The sequence below is a fragment of the Podarcis pityusensis genome, assembly GCF_964106645.2.
Source record: "Podarcis pityusensis genome assembly, chromosome: 7".
NCBI classification, from domain to species: Eukaryota; Metazoa; Chordata; class Lepidosauria; order Squamata; family Lacertidae; genus Podarcis; species Podarcis pityusensis.
Genome location: NC_138031.1, coordinates 66,430,371 through 66,448,609, shown reverse-complemented (window position 1 = coordinate 66,448,609; position 18,239 = coordinate 66,430,371). Strand labels below are relative to the sequence as shown.

At 38.1% G+C, this 18,239-nt stretch overlaps 1 protein-coding gene across 5 annotated transcripts in view; it reads left to right on the top strand.

Moving 5' to 3' along the window:
- Positions 1–18,239, top strand: part of EXOC2 (exocyst complex component 2) — an 82,047-nt gene that overhangs the window by 14,130 nt on the left and 49,678 nt on the right. For all 5 annotated transcript variants that reach the window (XM_081014708.1, XM_081014707.1, XM_081014709.1 and 2 more), the window contains exons 6-11: positions 1,902–2,026; positions 5,086–5,166; positions 10,014–10,159; positions 10,264–10,345; positions 11,334–11,436; positions 15,173–15,291. In XM_081014708.1, coding sequence (XP_080870834.1) covers positions 1,902–2,026; positions 5,086–5,166; positions 10,014–10,159; positions 10,264–10,345; positions 11,334–11,436; positions 15,173–15,291 — 656 coding nt within the window. The remainder of the gene's footprint in view (positions 1–1,901; positions 2,027–5,085; positions 5,167–10,013; positions 10,160–10,263; positions 10,346–11,333; positions 11,437–15,172; positions 15,292–18,239) is intronic.

Sequence of the window (18,239 nt, the reverse complement as noted above, 5' to 3'; positions counted from 1 at the left end):
CATCTTTTACTGACTATGTGAGGCAACCTTCAGGTTGGTCCAGAGGCTTCATCTTGTGCAGAACGTGGCAAGCTAGATTGCTTGTGCAGGCAAATTATCGCCAGCATATAATGCCCTAATTGTGGGACTTCAGGATAAGGTTACTTGAGAAATCTCCTTAACACTTAAATACCTAGTAGTCACCGCAGAGCATGGGAGAGCTTCTCCTGCAAGTTTCAAAGATATCAAAAGCCCACAGTAACTTGGAGCAAGGCTTTTAGTATGGCTGCCTCTGTTTGGTGGAACAGTATTCCTGTCGAGATATGACAGGCGCCCACTCTCTGCACTTTCTGGAAACAGTTGAAGACATTTTTGTTCTGACAAGCTTTCCCAGCTGGATGAACAGATCTCTACCATGGGTTTTTCCTTCCCTCTCCTTTTTCAACTCATCTGCTGTTATTTTCTATTATGTCTTTAATTGTTTTTAGCAGTTTTTATTATGCCGTGCACATCACCTCAAGACATACATGTGGAAGGCTAATTAATAATGAATAATTGTAATTGCAATGGTTGTGGATTCCATCTTAACTCTGAGATTTGGGGTAAATGTATTAATGTTAGCCATAAATTAATAACTCTGGAAACCATTTTCCTATTCATAAGATTTACTATCATGTTAATTGAATGCAAGAGATGAATGAAGAATGCAAGAAAACGTTCACTAGCTTGAATGGCTTTAAAAGAGAATTAGACAAATCCATGGAGGATAAGACTATCAGCTGATACTAGTCATGATGGCTATCTGTTGCTATTATCACAGTAGGGCTCATAAGTGGAAGAGGACTGCTACTGGGCTTCCCATAGACATCTGGCTGGCTACTGCGAAAACAGAATGATGAACTTCCTGGGTTTTTGTCTGATCCAGTGGAGCTCCTCTTATTTTTATTATGAACATAGCTGAGAAACTTTGCTTGAAAAACCCAATAATTTGATTTTACCGTGTTTTTAAAAAAGTAAACCACCCCAGTACTTTGCCTCTGATATGTATGAAAAATTGTGCTTCTCATTTCACCATTTTAGTGTGTAGAATGCATTATTTCATACCTCCATCTATTTGAAATACCAAACGCTTTCATTTCTTGGAATGTAGCCCTCTAGACGGTAGCCATAATTCATAGCTGGAGTTCATTGTTAACGTATTTACTTATTTAAATTGAATATTCCTCCTCTTGGCATGTTTGCTGAACCAAGTACATTTGTCATTATGACAAGAATAAACAAAAGTACAAGGATAGAAAACCGAAATTTTAAAAGGCCAAGATCCAATTATTGTTTTAGACTAGTAACAGCAACTAGGAGATGAAAGATTTGTATGAATGACATTTTGGTTTGCTATATCATGCAGCTGTAGACAATTTTGTTAATTTGTCTATTTTTATTCTTTTTTCCTTTTCTTTCTCTTCCCCCCAAAAATCTAGTGGTTGTTTTTTTAAAAAGAAAATGTAAAGGACCCATTACAATACTTTGTGTTTCAGTTAACAATATTGTTTCTAATAGATATTGAGATCTAGCTGGTCTCACATCTTCTGTAAATCTTCCTACTTTTTTTGTTCTGTTCTCTTCCTTCTCCTTACCTGTTCCAAATGTTTTTGGTGGTACATTCACATAACCATGGCTTTTTCATGGTTGATTCTCATATTCTAACCTGGTAGTTTGCAACTTCCATCAAGTATTAGCAAGCACAACATTGCAACATGCCTAGTCAGCTCCTGCCACTGGAGAAATTAGGAAATTGTCCACTAGGCATTCTGGTGTCTCTTAAGTGTGTAGCTAGGGTTTTTAATCTCTTCATAATTTAAGTATCTCATTTCGTGTTTATTATATGAATGAATTCAATTTGTTTTCTTGCTTCTTGGTTTCAGTTTTGAGCAACTTAAAATGGCAGTTATGAATTTGAAGAAACAAGCCAACAAGAAAAATGAGGGAAGTCTACAGTATGTCAAAGGAGGTCTCAGTACTTTCTTTGAAGCACAAGATGCCTTATCAGGTAAGTGTCAGATGCAGTATGCAGAAAACTATTCTGTATTAATTGCCTTTATTTTTGCCCTGATTTCTAGAAGAATATGTGGATGGACATGGATCGGACAAATATGAACATTATAGATGACTAAGGTCACTAGTGGAGGCAGGAAGTTCTGAAAAGCTGTAAATCGATAGAGAAAAGTACCTGTTAGGTATTTCCAAAAGATTTTATAACTTCCCTCTCCAAAAATGCTAATTCTTACTTTTGAATAGCATTAACTCACGTGAATAGATGCTTACATTATTTTACTCTGGTGACTGAGTTAACAAGCTTCTCTATATTACTGAGGTAAGAATTGGCATAAAATACATTTGTTTTCTGGAAATTAAATACATAGATGTTCTCTTTCAGCACAGTTTGTAGCAGGCCCCTGAATTCAGAGATTTGCATAACCTGGATCCCTGCATAAACTGATGCTTACGTCTCATCTTAAAACAATCTGTAGTTCATAGAAGGAAAAGCTCTCTTTAGTTCTATCAGCACAGAAGAATCTGAGGGAAGCTGCTATCTGGGATCAGAATAGAAGTCCTTTACGTGAACATTTGTCATTACCCATTTGTTGAGAGTGTTTTGTTTTTTCCCCTCATGGGAAGAATTACATTTCAGAAATGTGAGATTCTGGTCATGGAACATTTACAATGTGTTCTGCACTTTTATAGGCTTTCTTAACTGCTTTTATTGTTTAGTTTGTGTGGATGTAGAACTGGAGAGTAAGTGTGCTGCAGTACCTCATAGAAGGTGCTTTTCAGTATTTAAAAGCTTTTTGGGGCTTTTCCAGCTTTTTGATAGTGCAAAGCAGAAATGCCCTATGCTCTTAAGTCCACACAGATAAAATCAATGTGGCACTAATATAATAATAAATGTTTTCTTAGTTTATCTATTGCATTGTTTTGATCAGGCACATCTCCTGGAAAAACAAACTCTTGTTCGTAATTAGTGTTGTAAAATGGATATTGGCTTAAGCATGACAGTTCTCTGCTTTTTAACTAATTGCCAGTCTGTGTGAAAGCCACATAATCTGGGTCTTCTTCCCATTTGGCAGCATACAAAAAGAACTATATTTCTAGTGTTTGCTGGTATAAGCAGGGAATAAAAATTGGGAAAGTAGGGATGCCATGTAACTGATGCTTCATAATCTAAAGAGTTGTAGCGTTCATTGCTGTTGGACAGGCATGGTGGTCCAAATCCAGCCCTTGAATATATTTTATCTGGTTCTTGGTGGTCATATCAGATTTTAATCATGTGGGGCAGAACATTTTTCGGCACGTTATTTTTCCATGGCAAGATCTTCTTATTTTGTAAGTTTGTTAGTGAATCGATGCCATTTTCAGATATGAAACTAGGCAAGCTTGGCAGGTTCAAAGAGTTTAGCTTTGTTTACCAAATGCAAGTAATATAAACATACTAAATTACATCACCCTCTGGGGCATCAGTACATTTTCCTATGCAAACTGAAAATTTTCTGCTGCTAATTACCTATGCAGGTCATCTTAATTTGCCTAGAAAAATTAATACATCTCTCTTGTCAGATCTTGTCTATACTCCCCAGTGTACTTTAATTGTAAAGTGGTTGCATTTAGATGATGCCAGCGTTGGAGCGTGATCATTTGTGAGATGCAGGTAGAAATGGCATCTATGTAACTGAGTGAACTTATGTGGGTATACAAACATGCAAAGTGATCAAGAATATTTCATATTTTTACATTAAACGGATCCAGTAAAATATATCATTTTACCTGATTTGTAAATCCTTTGGGAATGCCAAAGCAAGCACTACTGAACTTCCTTCCAGTGAACATTTTGTTGTTTGGCACAACTGTGTAAGATCAGCCCTTCTTTCGCTTTCCCTTTTCACATCTAAAACAATAGTTTTGTAGACATTACACATCCCAAATCGGTATGGATAATGGCTTTTAATTCAGCGTTATTTAGTTAGGCATGTGATGTGTGACACGGCACAAGAAGTCTTAACATCTGCTTTGGCATATTTTTGGCTTGCCCTATAGGTTTTTCATTTCTTATTTTCACATGAAAGTCAGTTTTAAAGCATAGGCCTGCAGAACAAGCTTCCCACCCTTGGTGTAAATTGATAAATGAAGGACTTTGGTGGGAATGAATTCAGCAAATATTCTCCCACCACCGTTCTCAAGCAAGAGGTCCCATTGCCTAAACTGGAAATATTCAAATGTTATGTTCTCAGTCCAACCGTTATTCAGAAATCCTGTGTGTGTGTTCTTCATAAACTACCTGTTGTAGTAGGGATTCCTAGTCACAATAGCCCCTGAAATATGCTACAGAACAAGCAATAGAGCAATAGTAGAGAATAATAGGACAAGAATAAAGTTACTGGACATCAGGAGTGAAGGAAGCAAAGGGGGGGGGTATTTTAATTTGGAAGCTAGCATGGGAATCTTCTGGTAAGATACCCTAAATAAATAAATGAAGAACTCAGGCATGGAAAAGCTCTAGACTTAAGGAAAGTCGTGGCAGTGTGCCCAGGTACTGTTAGTGAAGACCAGTGGTTTGAGGAAGGCGTGAAAAGTTGGTGAGATAACAATTATATTTAGTTTATCATATTCCACAGTGCCGCATTGACCTTTCCAAATTAGAGCACAGTAGGACCTACAAAGTAGTATAAAATAAATTTGCTTCTTGAGAGTCGGATAAAGCAAGAAATTATAGTCAATGAAGCAAAATAAAGTATACGAAGCAGAACTATTTTATACTACATACAATAAAGCCCAATATATAATACAGAATTTTAATGTTAATTTAGAGGACTAAATAAGGAAACCTGGCCCCCCCACAGGTTGATGACTTCAGCCGTACTGCCAAAGATCATACCGTAAGCTTGCAGAATAGGAGAGTTTAGAAGTCTGATGTATCTGGCTCTTATCAACAGTGCCCGCTTCCCTAATTCTTTTGTAACAAACACGTACCGCTCAGATCTAACAAGGGTACTGCTCAGACATGTTGTCTCACCCATTAAAATGGTTGGCATTTAACAAGATGTTTTATTTCAGCAATCCATCAAAAACTGGAAGCGGATGGAACAGAAAAAGTGGAAGGATCCATGACGCAAAAACTAGAGAATGTTCTGAACAGTGAGTTTTGAACACCCAGTAACAGCTATTTATAGACTTTGTGTTTTATAACAAGTTGAGGCATATTTCTTGGACTTTGAAATTTTGGGGGAAACACATTTTTTTCCAGATTCTTATTTCCAGATCATGAGAATATATGGAGCTTAAGAGTTTAACAAATGATAGCATTGCATAGGATTTAATTCCAAAGGGCAATTCATCTGGATATGAGGCAGGTTTACGAAGCGTAGTTTAATAGCTTTTATTATATCATTTAACATTTCATATTCATCAGAAGGAGTTTTGAATATAAATCGAGACATGGAAAAATTTTGCAAGTACATGGTGTTGTTTTTCTACATTGGATTCCATTTGTCAAAATATCGGATAAATGGTAGCCATTTGGGGAGCAATCCTATAGCAACATCGTCTAACATGAGCAATTTAGGATCTCTGGTGGAGCATTGAGGTTTCCAGCATAGCCAGCTTACTCTGGCTGAACTCCCTCTTCCTCGGCTTACCTGGACATACACTGGCATTTCTCCTCCATCCCGACCCATCTGGTACCCAGCCAGCTGAGCCAAGCTTGCTAAACCTTAAAGGGACCCCTGACCGTTAGGTCCAGTCGTGGCCGACTCTGGGGTTGCAGCGCTCATCTTGCTTTATTGGCCAAGGGAGCCAGCGTACAGCTTCCGGGTCATGTGGCCAGCATGACTAAGCCGCTTCTGGCGAACCAGAGCAGCACATGGTAATGCCGTTTACCTTCCCGCCGGAGCAGTACCTATTTATCTACTTGCACTTTGAAGTGCTTTCGAACTGCTAGGTTGGCAGGAGCAGGGACCGAGCAACGGGAGCTCACCCTGTCGCGGGGATTCGAACCACCGACCTTCTGATCGGCATGTCCTATGCTCTGTTGTTTAACCCACAGTGCCTCCCGCGTCCCTGCTAAACCTTAAGCTGGTGCAAATCCCGGGAAAGGGCTGTTCTGGATGTGGGACGAGACAGGAAAAATGGTCACCTCAATCACATGACCTGGCAACTCAGCAAAGTTAAGGCAGCAAAAAGCTCAAACTCTATTTTAAAGGCTTGTTTCTCCTCTGCCATGCTTATTCCAGCTCAGCCAGCAGTAGCCTCACAGCCGAGCGGGGTTTGGATCTGGTGTAGTTTTACATCAGCTTAACTTACACTGGCTTGCTTTGTGTATAGGATGGCTCCCTGGGTCTTTGATGTGCACTGAAGACACTAACATTTCCATTTCTGCTGTATCTGAGAAATTCCTTAGCCTCTTTAGGTTTCCAGGAATGCTCTGTGCCTCAGTCTGGTGATACCACTTTATTTATTTTAAAAAAATTCTGTTGAACACACTCTCTCTATATATATATATTTAAATGTGAACAACTCCTGTCCTAAATATAAAAAGCCTTCAAATTACAGAATGTGATTTCTAACACGAAACCTTTGTCACTTAATGGCATTTCTGAAAATACTTGGAAGATTTGCAGAGACACTGGGAGTTTTTCTCTCATGTTATATTCCACGGAAATAATTATATTATGTATGATCAGACTTCTTTCTTAGCTTTCTACTCAGCCAGAGGCTTAGATTGCAAGATCCTGCTACATGAGAGGGTTCACCAGATCAACCCTGGTAATCCTGCAGGCCTTGTACCCCCAGAAAGTTGACTCCAGAAAGTGAAAGGACCCTGTGGACCACCTGTTTTGGGGGGACTGCAGAAAGGGCTGGAAAATTGTGAAAACTTCCCACCTCTGCATGACCAAAAGTGGCTTCTTTTTGCAGAATGGGATCTTTGGTTTCCTAGCACTAAGGGGGAGAGATATTCATGTTCTCTTAGCATACCAGCTTGAATCTTTTATAGGGGTTTCATTTCAAACCTTGCCTGGTGAATGCAGAGATTTTGACTTCTCTGGATGAAGCCACGGCATTAGAGTAACTGATCCACTTCATAAGGGTATGTTATATCCAGGACTGCCACACCCTACTCTTCCACTCAAACAATTTTAGCAGAAGATGTAACCTTTGCCTCTCTTGCTTTGAAACACATATCACAATTTAATAAATAACGGGATTATAATAAACTACATTTTGAAGGAAGAAGACAAGTTAATGCTGAAATCTTAGGTGATATAAAAAAATATTCATCCCAGCATTCTAAATCAAACTTAAATAGTGCTGTTAAATAGGGGTTCATGATTTGAAGGCTGGTTTCTAAATATGTGATTAGGTGTTGCTTTTCTCCATCTTAACCAGAGTTTAGTTGAAATAACTTGACTTCCAAACTAGGAAACATTTTTATTTGGCATTTTGTTCAAGAGTCTTTCAGACGAACCATTAAAATATGAAGAAAGTGTATGTTTTTTATGGTGGTAAATTGCAATGGATATTATACTGGATAAATTCCAGCACATGGCTAATCAGGGTATTTGGTTAAAAAGAAAAGAATAGTATTTTGCAAAAGACTCTTATTTTGTTTCTTTGTGATGTAAGTTCTTTTACCTTCCTCAGTGGAAGCAATACTTCCCTTAAACTGTATCAGTAAGCACAGAACTGCATCCTGATAACTGACTCACTTTTTGAGGATATGAGAATATTGAATGAAATCAGAAAAGTGACATGAAGGCATTTTCTTCTCCCTTTTCATGTCAGGATGTTTTGTTTGCGTATGATTAAAGTCTCACCACTGCAATTGGAAGTAGTAAGCTTTGAACAGCGGTATGCTATACAGAATCTCATATTTATAGTTTGCTTGTCTGTTGGGACTCTCATTTCCCTACAGGCAAAGCTGGAGGGAAGCAAGTGTGAGCCAGAATTTCAGGCACAGTTTCTCACATCCCAGTTCTTTCAGTCTTAGGACATCTGGGAAAAGAACTTTATTTAAAACCAAAGTGATTAAAAATGCAATTTTACCAACTTTTACAATATGACAAATGTAGGAGTTCTGAGGGTTTCAAGACAAGATCCAGTTAACCTCAGTTGTATAAAACAACCCTGTTTGAATAAGGTCAGTTTTTTAAAAAAATTAAAAAGTTTGGCTGACAATATTTGTTTTGTATAAATAAGATGTTGCATACTGTATACAGATCTCTAAAAAATTATAATTTCTTGCCAAATTCCTGGTCATCTTGGCCAGAATAGGTGCCATTTGCTTTAATAGGAAATGGTATAACATTAATTGTTGCAGACTATTAAAGAAAAACAAATTTTGAATAAAAATAGCTTTTCACTGTTTCTACCAGCTGGAAGAAGGCTGTTTTTGAATATGCTGTCTTCGAGTTCCTTGACTATGCTGATCTATTTTTCAAAACTGGAAATTTAAAATCACTAAAATATCAGTAAATTGTTCTGAGCTGACTATAAATGTTTCTGAATCTGTTTCAGACTTTAAATGAATAATGCCATGTGGTTTTTAATCAAAATGCATTTTGCGACCTTGTTTATCAGAAGACCACATTTGATTTGGATCAATATCACCCTATTTCATTATTGGAACATTATTTTCTTCCAGATACTCGTTTTCCAGAACCATTTTTAAAAAAACAAAAAATGTAAAATATAATCCGGTAACCCATTTCTAAAGATTAGGATTTAGCAAAAATACCCCACTAGGTTTGAAACATCAGGTAATTGTGGTGTGTTGTTTTTCCCTCCCTAACAACCATGAAATGTAGTAGGACCAATTCTCCTGGCAAAACAAAGTTTCTTGCATCGAGGGCTTGAAACTTCATCAGTGTTTAAACATTATTTAGATATAACAATTATTTTACAAAGGCTACGTCTAACATGAGCAGCCCACCCACAGTGTTGACGAGAGAAAATGGCATGCAAGCCACCCAGTGAGACTGATGTAATTTTTTCATCTTTGCTTAAATTATAGTCACTAGACCAGATAATGTAGAAACTTTTTTTTTTTTTTACAGGCAGCCATCAAAAGAGCTAAAAACATTCACCTTTTTCTGGTAAATTAAAAATAAGTCACAGGTTTGAAGGAAGGGGGGGGAAGTAAAATGTCTAATACATCTCATTGTGAGTGAAAGAGGCAGGGGCATATTTTTGTCAAACTGAAACATGCTTTAGTATTGGATATACCATGTTAGGCCATGAAGATTAAACACAATTAACGGCTTGATCTCTCATAATTTAAACATTTAACACAGAAATTCTCATCCACTCAGGTCCTTAGGTTCCTGGTTCAGGATCTACTGAAACCAGTCTGTGTTGCTCAAAATTCTGGATCCAAAGAAAAGTCAGAGCTTGTAATTTGATAAATTTCTTAAACGGAATCATTGAATGGAAAATAATAAGGGCACCGTGCTAGTCACATTTTCCTAAAAAGTCCAATTATCTGTTTATAAATAATATTTTGGTTCCTCCCACCAAAGAACAAAATCTGTATTTCGTTGTTCATAACAATGGCATTAAAAATCATGTTTGCTTCAATGTATCCTTCTGTAATGAAAGGAATGTATTGTGTGATGATCAAATTGCCTGCAAGGCTTAGGTAGAACTGCAAAATTCAGCTCTGTAGCCAAAGCAAACTCTAAATTCACCACAATGAAGTCAAAGAATTTGGTCTAAGAACTAGGGTTGCCTTAATTGTACTGTGGTTTCTGCCACATTAAAAGTCTTAAGTAATCAACACTTATAAAATATTGATTCAGCACCTTAGGGTTTTTTTTTTTTTAATTCTCTTACAGATTTAATATGAATGTTTGTGTGTGTTAATGTAGCTATAATTAATCACTGTAATTAGCTTGACAGATACATAGTTAAAACTCATTACAAGCTACTCTTTCCATTGTAAACAACTTATTTACATGTATGTTCCAATTTTTATGTTTATTTTTAAAAAGGAGCAAGTAACACTGCAGATACCTTGTTCCAGGAAGTTTTGGGTCGCAAAGACAAGGCAGATTCAACAAGAAATGCACTCAACGTCCTCCAACGCTTCAAATTTCTTTTTAATCTTCCATTGAATATTGAAAGAAACATTCAAAAGGTACTTGTTATTTTAAGATACAGTACAGATATGATTTTTACCCGAATCAACACTATATATTTCTGGTGGCATATCTTTTTTCTTTCCTTTTTGTATTTTTCAAGGGTGATTATGATGTAGTCATTAATGACTATGAAAAAGCGAAGTCATTGTTTGGGAAGACGGAGGTTCAAGTGTTCAAAAAATGTGAGTTTTGAACTTTAGCAAAGTCAGTTAGGAAAGAGTAACAGCACAAGCTAAGAAGCCCTCTGTGGCATTTAATTTCTGTTTATGCGAGGCATTTTGCAATGTGTGGAATAATTACTGGAAACAACAGTGCAGATTCTACCTGAGAAGTACAAGAGAATGTACATTATTCTGTACTGCATATAGCAGGAGTTTGTCAGTCCTTTTGGCATTATGTAACATGAAACTGGTTGAGATTTGGGGTGTCTTCTTTTGGTATATTTACATCTTTTAAAAAGCTATGGAGTTGCAGCCTGCAGTTTTTAAAAATAATTTTCTTGCAAATCTTTCCAGGCTAAAATTAAGATATAAGTTGCTTGTGTATTGCCTGAGTGCGGAAAAAGATTCTGAATCCTAGTACGAGTTCTTTCCCGATTCTCTAAAAATACATTGTTGCATATTACATGTGGTTTTGATATTCTGCAAGGTACATATTTCTAGATCTGTAGGTAAACTATCATTTCAGAGTTAAATGAAATTGGATGAAATTAGTAATAAAACAAATCAAGGATTTGACTGAAGAAGTAACAGAAATTCCAGTTTCTCTTTCTACTTGTAGTTAGGCATGAAAATGAATGAGGAAGAAAATTATATGAAGGTGATAGTAGTACAGATAACTCACAAATTATGCACCTCTAACTTTCCTGTATTCAGCTGTATATGATTGGCAAGTTTTAAAAAAATGTCTGGGGGAAAACTTTGGCAATCCCATCCGCCATTGATCCCAATATGTTTTGATTATACATGGTTTTGGCTTTACGCGCTATCACCAGAATATACCCCCTGTGTAAGTTGAGAGTCACCTATGTAATATCTTGCATTTTTTGACTACTAAAAGTTTTGCTTAAAAAGCTTGAACTAATAAAGGTTCTGTTTAAAAGGTTTAGCTTTACATATACATAACATTTTATGCTAAGGAAAACCAAATTTATCCTCTATACAACCATAGATTATGCTGAAGTTGAAACACGAGTTGATGCATTAAGGAAACTGCTTTTGGATAAATTGCTCGAGACTCCATCAACATTACATGATCAGAAACGCTATATAAGGTGACCTTTTCACATTTTTGTCTTTTATATATGTTCTTTGTATAGATGGGAATATTTCTTGGATAATACCTTTTTCTTAACATAGCAATGTGTTACCATAAAATAATGGCAAAATCTCTATAATGTTTTTCTACTCCAGTGTTTTGTGTGAAACATTACCATCAGATTACATTTAATAGTTTAGATAAGTTTGAAAAAGTCTCTTTCCTGATTCATTTTTTCAAAGTGTTTCTGACGTTGTGTTTAACTGGAAACACAACAAATATTCAATACTTAGATCCTATGTTGTTTCATTATAGAATGCATTATTCTAATATTAGGTATACTGGTTTCATGGTTGATTTTGTGCAATGTAAGAGGTGTTAAGTAGCTTTCATCTGAAAGTGCGTATTAAAAATACCTTTGAAATGGACAATACTGAAATTAGGAGAAGTTAATTATAAAAACACTTTGCAACCTTTGTATTGCTGTGTCCTTTAATACTCATTTAATTTCACCCTTTCTTTTGGAAGACACATACAGAGCTTTGAAAACACTTATGCAGCTAATCAACATTTTTCCTGCAATGCAGAGTATCTGGAAATTTGTACAGTATACAAGGCATCTTAAAGGAGCTATATATCACCCTGGGGGCAGGAAGTTTTGGTTTCTCTTGTTGTCCAGTTTATTCAGTTGGCTATATTTAACTTGGATAACTAAATACGAATTTAATGGTTTTAGAGATGGATATTAAAGCAAATTATTTTAGCTTATGTCATTTTCTTTTAAAGAGGAGACAAAATAGTGATGATGTTTTGTACCCACATTGACCGCTAGATGCTTCTGCACAAGTGATGGAGTTGAATGGGGCAAACAGGGATTTGCTGTTTCATCTGTTGGCCTTAATCCATCTTGTTTCCTGCTTAGAAGCAGTGTGCTATATGCATCCCTGCAGCAACAGAGGGCCCATTTTCGTCATGATTTCTTTTTCATATTTTGCATCCTAAACTCTGAGACCCAGAACATTTGGCAAGAGCTTGAAATGGCTCGGTGGGGCTTGTATTCAGGGCATTTTAAATTTGGCACCTAATTTAAGCCCCACTAGGATTGGTTCAAAAAGTGAGGTTTTCAGGCAATGTGTGCCTGCAAGCCCCTCTAGGATTTGCTGCGACTGAAAATCCCTGAGTGCCTCTGATCGCTGCTGAAGCAAGGGAACTCCCCAGTGCTGCCAACTTCAGCAAGGTTTTCAGGCCTACTGATCAGCAGTGTGTGTCGGGACACATTTCTAGACAAAATTGCACAGGTTTAATTATGAGGCAAACCTAAAGTTAATTTTGGGTGTCCTGAAGCCTAAATATCCACAAGTTTCTTAATAAGGCTCCTGTTGCAATGGTTGGAAATATTGCATACTTTATATATGACTGACTGGAAAGAACCTTGAAGAACTGAAATGCTGTTTTAGGAACATATAGGGTTTGGGGGTTTTTTAAAAAAGAAAGCTAGTAGCATATGCCTAACTTCATTTATAATGTCTGCCAGGTGCAGACAGGAACATAGATTGTCACCGCTAGTCCCCAGAGAGCACAATGTGTCAGCCTCTCATTCACAGTAGCCGTGCGCAAAGCAGTGAGAATGGGGAAGAGACACTTGAAGCTTAAGCAGCACTTAATTGGGTCAAAATCCCATTCCAGTTGTGGAGAAGCAGACAATTCTGTTCATCCCATCACCACACTTACTATGTACAGTGGTACCTCGGGTTACATCGCTTCAGGTTACATACGCTTCAGGTTACAGACTCCGCTAACCCAGAAATAATACCTCAGGTTAAGAACTTTGCTTCAGGATGAGAACAGAAATCGTGCTCCGGCAGCGCAGCAGCAGCAGGAGGCCCCATTAGCTAAAGTGGTGCTTCAGGTTAAGAACAGTTTCAGGTTAAGAACGGACCTCCAGAATGAATTAAGTACTTAACCCGATGTACCACTGTATGTCATAATACCAGTGCTCCTTGCAGCCAGCTGAATGCACCTATGTCTGTGCAGTTCTTTCTTCTCAATGAAAAGACAGAAGATCACACAATTTGGCCCTCCCCCTCCCCTATGAGGGAGAATATTCCTGCTTCCCTTACTGTGTTGCATTATGAGCATGATGGAGGGGAATATTCCTGCTTCTGTCCCACAGAACAGGATTTGGCTCAGGTAAGCATCTGAATTAGGGTCCTGTGTATCTCCTCAACCTGCGAGGATGGATAATGAATCCTCTTGCCAAATACTTTAACTGCTCAGCTTGCTTAAGCCCCTGGAGCTGATGCAAGAACTTAGAATAATTTTTCAGTGACTTCCCCTTCGCTCCCCAAGAAATGTAGGGGAAGTGGTATCACAGCTGAGTAATACGGAAAGATGCAGTGAGGTAGAGTAGACAGTGGGAGGAGCTGCACCCCAAGACTCGGTGTACTAGCTAGAGACATATTTCATAATTAACTGCTTCTTTTTTTCACCCTCTATTCAATTTTTTGATTTTATTTTTTTTAGGACAGAAATCTTGAATACTTGCCAGTGGGGAAAAGAAAGAAAGAATAAAAGTGCTCTGGCTTAACTATATCCCTTTATTTATATTATGTCAAACCCCGCAACACACATATACTGAGTGGGGGTTTAAAAAGGCTTAAAACTTCTCAGCTTGCTTTGGTGTATTACTAGGATATGAGTGATATAGGTGCCCCCCCCCCCCTTTTAACATTACTATGCGTTTGTAAATAAGGGGCTGCCTTTAGTTTATGTCTTGTAGTCTGCATCTAACACAGCAACCTGGCTGAAGCTGAGCAGGTCTTGTCACTGCCTGTACTACCTGATATAAGTGTAGTAAATAAGTTATCATTTGCAGTTATCATTTGCAGAGTCTACAGACTCCTATAGCCTTGGAAAATAGTGTTGCGGTATGAATGCAATCCCATATAAAAATGTCATGGTGTTAGCTAGAAATAACTGCCTATAGTAGCACAATCTGGCAAAACAAAACAGCAGACTGAAAGCATAATACCACAGTGCCTCCATTTCCAGATTCACAGTGAATTTACAAAAATCTCTCTTTTAAAAATAAAAATCAGTATTAATAACTACGTGCACATGCTTTGTTTCTGGATTAGTGTGTCTGCCTCTAGGCATTTACTAGTGAAGGTATTTTTTTGTATTTGAAAACTTAAAGCTAGGTGAATAGGCCACTTTTTAAAACGACTTCGAATGTTTGCATGTGTAACAAGCCTTAATCTCCAATTACCTGCGATTGGCTACCTTTCCATTTTGCTTGGGAACTGGGCCTGTCTTACTCAGAAGTCAGGATTAGTTGTACTTAAGTTGCAATCCTATACATACTGTTTTACCTGGAAGTATGCTCGATTGCACTCGGTGGTTCTAAAATGTCCATGTCTAGGATTGCACTGTTAACTGGAAACAGCTGCCTTGGAATATTGCAAAAAGATGCACATTTAACACAAGCTCTGTGGCTGTCTTTCTGTTGATTGTAATAGGCTAAAGCCATATCCCACTCACCTAGGGGTAAGCCCCACTGACTCACTGGGACTTACTCTTGACTGGGATTGCACTGTTAATTTTCAAGTCATCAGTTCTGTTTCAGAACTCTGGTTTTGCTCCCTTTTGCCCAGGATTGGGGTGGGTGGGAAGAAAGGGGAGTGATCGATGAAACACAGAGGTGGCATGGATTGGTTTTGAATCCTCATTTATTCAGCATAATAATTTTGCAGGTATCTTTCTGATCTCCATGCAGAAGGGGACCCAGCATGGCAATGTATCGCTGCCCAACATAAGTGGATTCTGCAGCTTATGCACAACTGTAAAGAGAGCTATATTAAAGAACAAAAAGGTAATTAATTTTTTGTTTGAAAAAGTGTCCTCCATTGAACCTGAAGACTGCAGTATAGGTTTTCCCTCCGCCGCCTCCTCTCTCTCTCTCTTTGTATAGATTTCGCATACGTAAACCTTTTCAGCTATTCAGTTTTGATCCATCTTATTTTACAAGAATTCATATTTCATATGAATTCTTACGATTCTTGAAACTGACAGGGAGGAAGATACAAAAACACAACTCCCTTCCTGGTAGGAATGATACCCAGCCACTGCTTTTCTTGCCATCCACTTTTTCTGGTGATCAAGAGAAGCAGTGACAGCTGGAGCTCCCATGAGAGCATTCCTGCTGATGTGCTAGGAAAGAACCCTGGCCTCTTCTTCCAGGGACCCAAAAGCTGCAAAACCTTTTTTTTAATGGAAGAAGGTAGCTTGCATTTGAGGGACTGAAATAAGTAACTGTGTCTGGGAAAAGATGTGAGTGGGTTTAAACAGTTTATAGTGCACTGCTGTCTTTGCTAGGACCAAGTGCATGATTAAGGCATGCCGAGTTTGATCTGGTTTTAGATCCTGGTTAGTATTAAACCACAGTTCAAGTAAGGGGAAACTGTGGTTTAAATAAGTCACAATGTTAGTACTGCAGCTGGGCATGCAAGGGCAATACATAAAAGTGGAATACGCAGGCTCTTGTTTGTTTGGGGGCCAATAAAGCATGGTTTATCAGCCTGAGATCATTATGTCTGAGTTGCGCTGAAGACTCCCCAGAGTGGCAGAAATCTTAGTGCTTAGTGCTGATTTCTGCTGCTGGGGAAATACAGTAATATGCTGTGGCTCTTCTGCCTGATTACTGCTTCTCTTTTTGTCTGTTGGCATTGTGTGAGGAAAGAGGGTTTCAAACGGACTTCCCAACGCAAGTTGTATAGCACAACAAACAAGAAAATCAGGAAGGGAGTGCTATGCAGTTAAGAAATGAAGTCTTTTAAACATATCTGTAGAAAAGCCTTAATTTATTCCTAGGTATGCTTGACATCATGCTAGCTCCTACAGAATCTCTGAGCACTTTTGCAAAATGTTCAACTTTGATAGAAAAGTATGAATATCAAGCAAATTGTGAAACTTGTTTCTGTTCCTGGAGTAAAGATATGTGTTTGCTTTTAGTGCTAACCTACCAGTAGCTTTGCCTAAGTGCTAGGAAATCAGACAGATCTTTGCCCTTTCGTGCCTCCTACCAGACTTCTATTCACCTTGCAATGAATGATCTATCTTTGTTTGATCAGACAGACAGGCCAACAGGGCCTGTGTCAAAGGAGCCTTTTCAATTTGTTATCCTAGCAGCTGGTTCTCCTCTGTTGCCTTTGCATACTGTACATCTGGAAGAAGGCCTCTTGCAGCTGGGAGTTATTTCATCCCTAACTCACATCCCCTGTTCCTAATAGAAATATTCTTTTAACAGTGAATGTTCAGACAAAGCTTTAATGTAGTATCAGTTATGAAATTAAACTAATAATCATTATGCAGCTTGGCATTTGCTTCTTGAGCTCTTGCCAGCTTAGCAGACGTTTCACAACTTTTGAAGTAGCTTACCTACTTCCGTCGGCCGCATCTTAAAATAGGATGAACATGACTACAAATGCATTTATACCAAAATATTGCAGATCTTAAAAAGTATAATAAAGCTCAGCGAAGGTCAGTATTGGTCAACTGGGTTCTTGAAATCTGCAAAGAAATGTCTATATAAACCCTGTTCAAATTAAACCAGTTCCAGTTCCTCTGAATTTTATGCAGTTTAATCAAGACCAGCACTCAGAGGCACATGCTGTATTAAATAGATTTGGTATTGTGCAACTCTTTACATAAGAGAGGTTCATCGTATAATCCATACTATGTCAAGGCATCTTAAAATAGGCCATACGTAGGCTCCACACTGTCACAAAGCCGACCACAGAGTCTTACTAAGTCTGTATAGGTAAATTCGCTCTACAGCAATTTGAATTGGGTTCAGAGAAATTGCTGACCTCCTCCATGCTGAACAGAAGGCAGCAGCAAGTACAGCAGCAGTTGAGCAGCTGGATCCTATTTCTTCCCTTTCCCTCCAACTTTTAGCAGGTGCAACCAAAGAGGAGGCTTCTGACACGGCCTGTGAAATGGCAACCTTCCCTGGGCATATGAGGCAGAAGGTGTAGGTTGCCTTGTTTAAAACAAACAAAGCTCTAAATTGCATTCACTGTAGAGTTTTCCTAACCTAGACATACATACATCAGGAACAAATGAGTGGACTGCTCATTCAAAAATGACATCCTGATGAAGTTCAAGGGCAATGTACAGTTATGCCTTCTCCTCTGCAGTTTCTTTCTCAGAGTCTCAGAGGAGTGGCATGTATTGGCTATAACATGGTTTCCCAAACTTGGGTCTCTAGTTGTTTTGGACTTCAACTCCCATCATCCCTAGCTAGCAGTACCAGTGGTCAGGGATGATGGGCACTGTATTGCAAAAACAGCTAGAGACCCTAGTTTGGGAAACCCTGGGCTATAGTATTGGTACAGTTCTTGCTCACTTGCACTGGCATTTAGAGCTTAGTCCAAATATTAAAGTAACATGGAGGGTTTTTTTTCCTATTTTTTCTTTTTATATGTAGTTTGTTTTATCTTCATTTTCAAAACTGCTCCATAATTTTCAATTCTTGGCCATGGGGGTGGGATATCCAACTAAGGCATATTCAGCGTACACCTATGAAAATAAATGTTAAGTAACTTGAGCCCATTGATTTTAGTAAGTCTATTCTGTATATAACTAATGTTAGACGTTTGCTGCAAGACTTTAGTTTTCTTGTGGATTAGACTCTGACCCTTAATTCTGCGCTTCCCCACATTTTAAATGCATAAAATTCTTAGGAGGGCACATTCAGGATTTTACCATTCAGCAAAACACTGAAAGAAGGAACTCAGAAACATTCTAAATATTAACGGC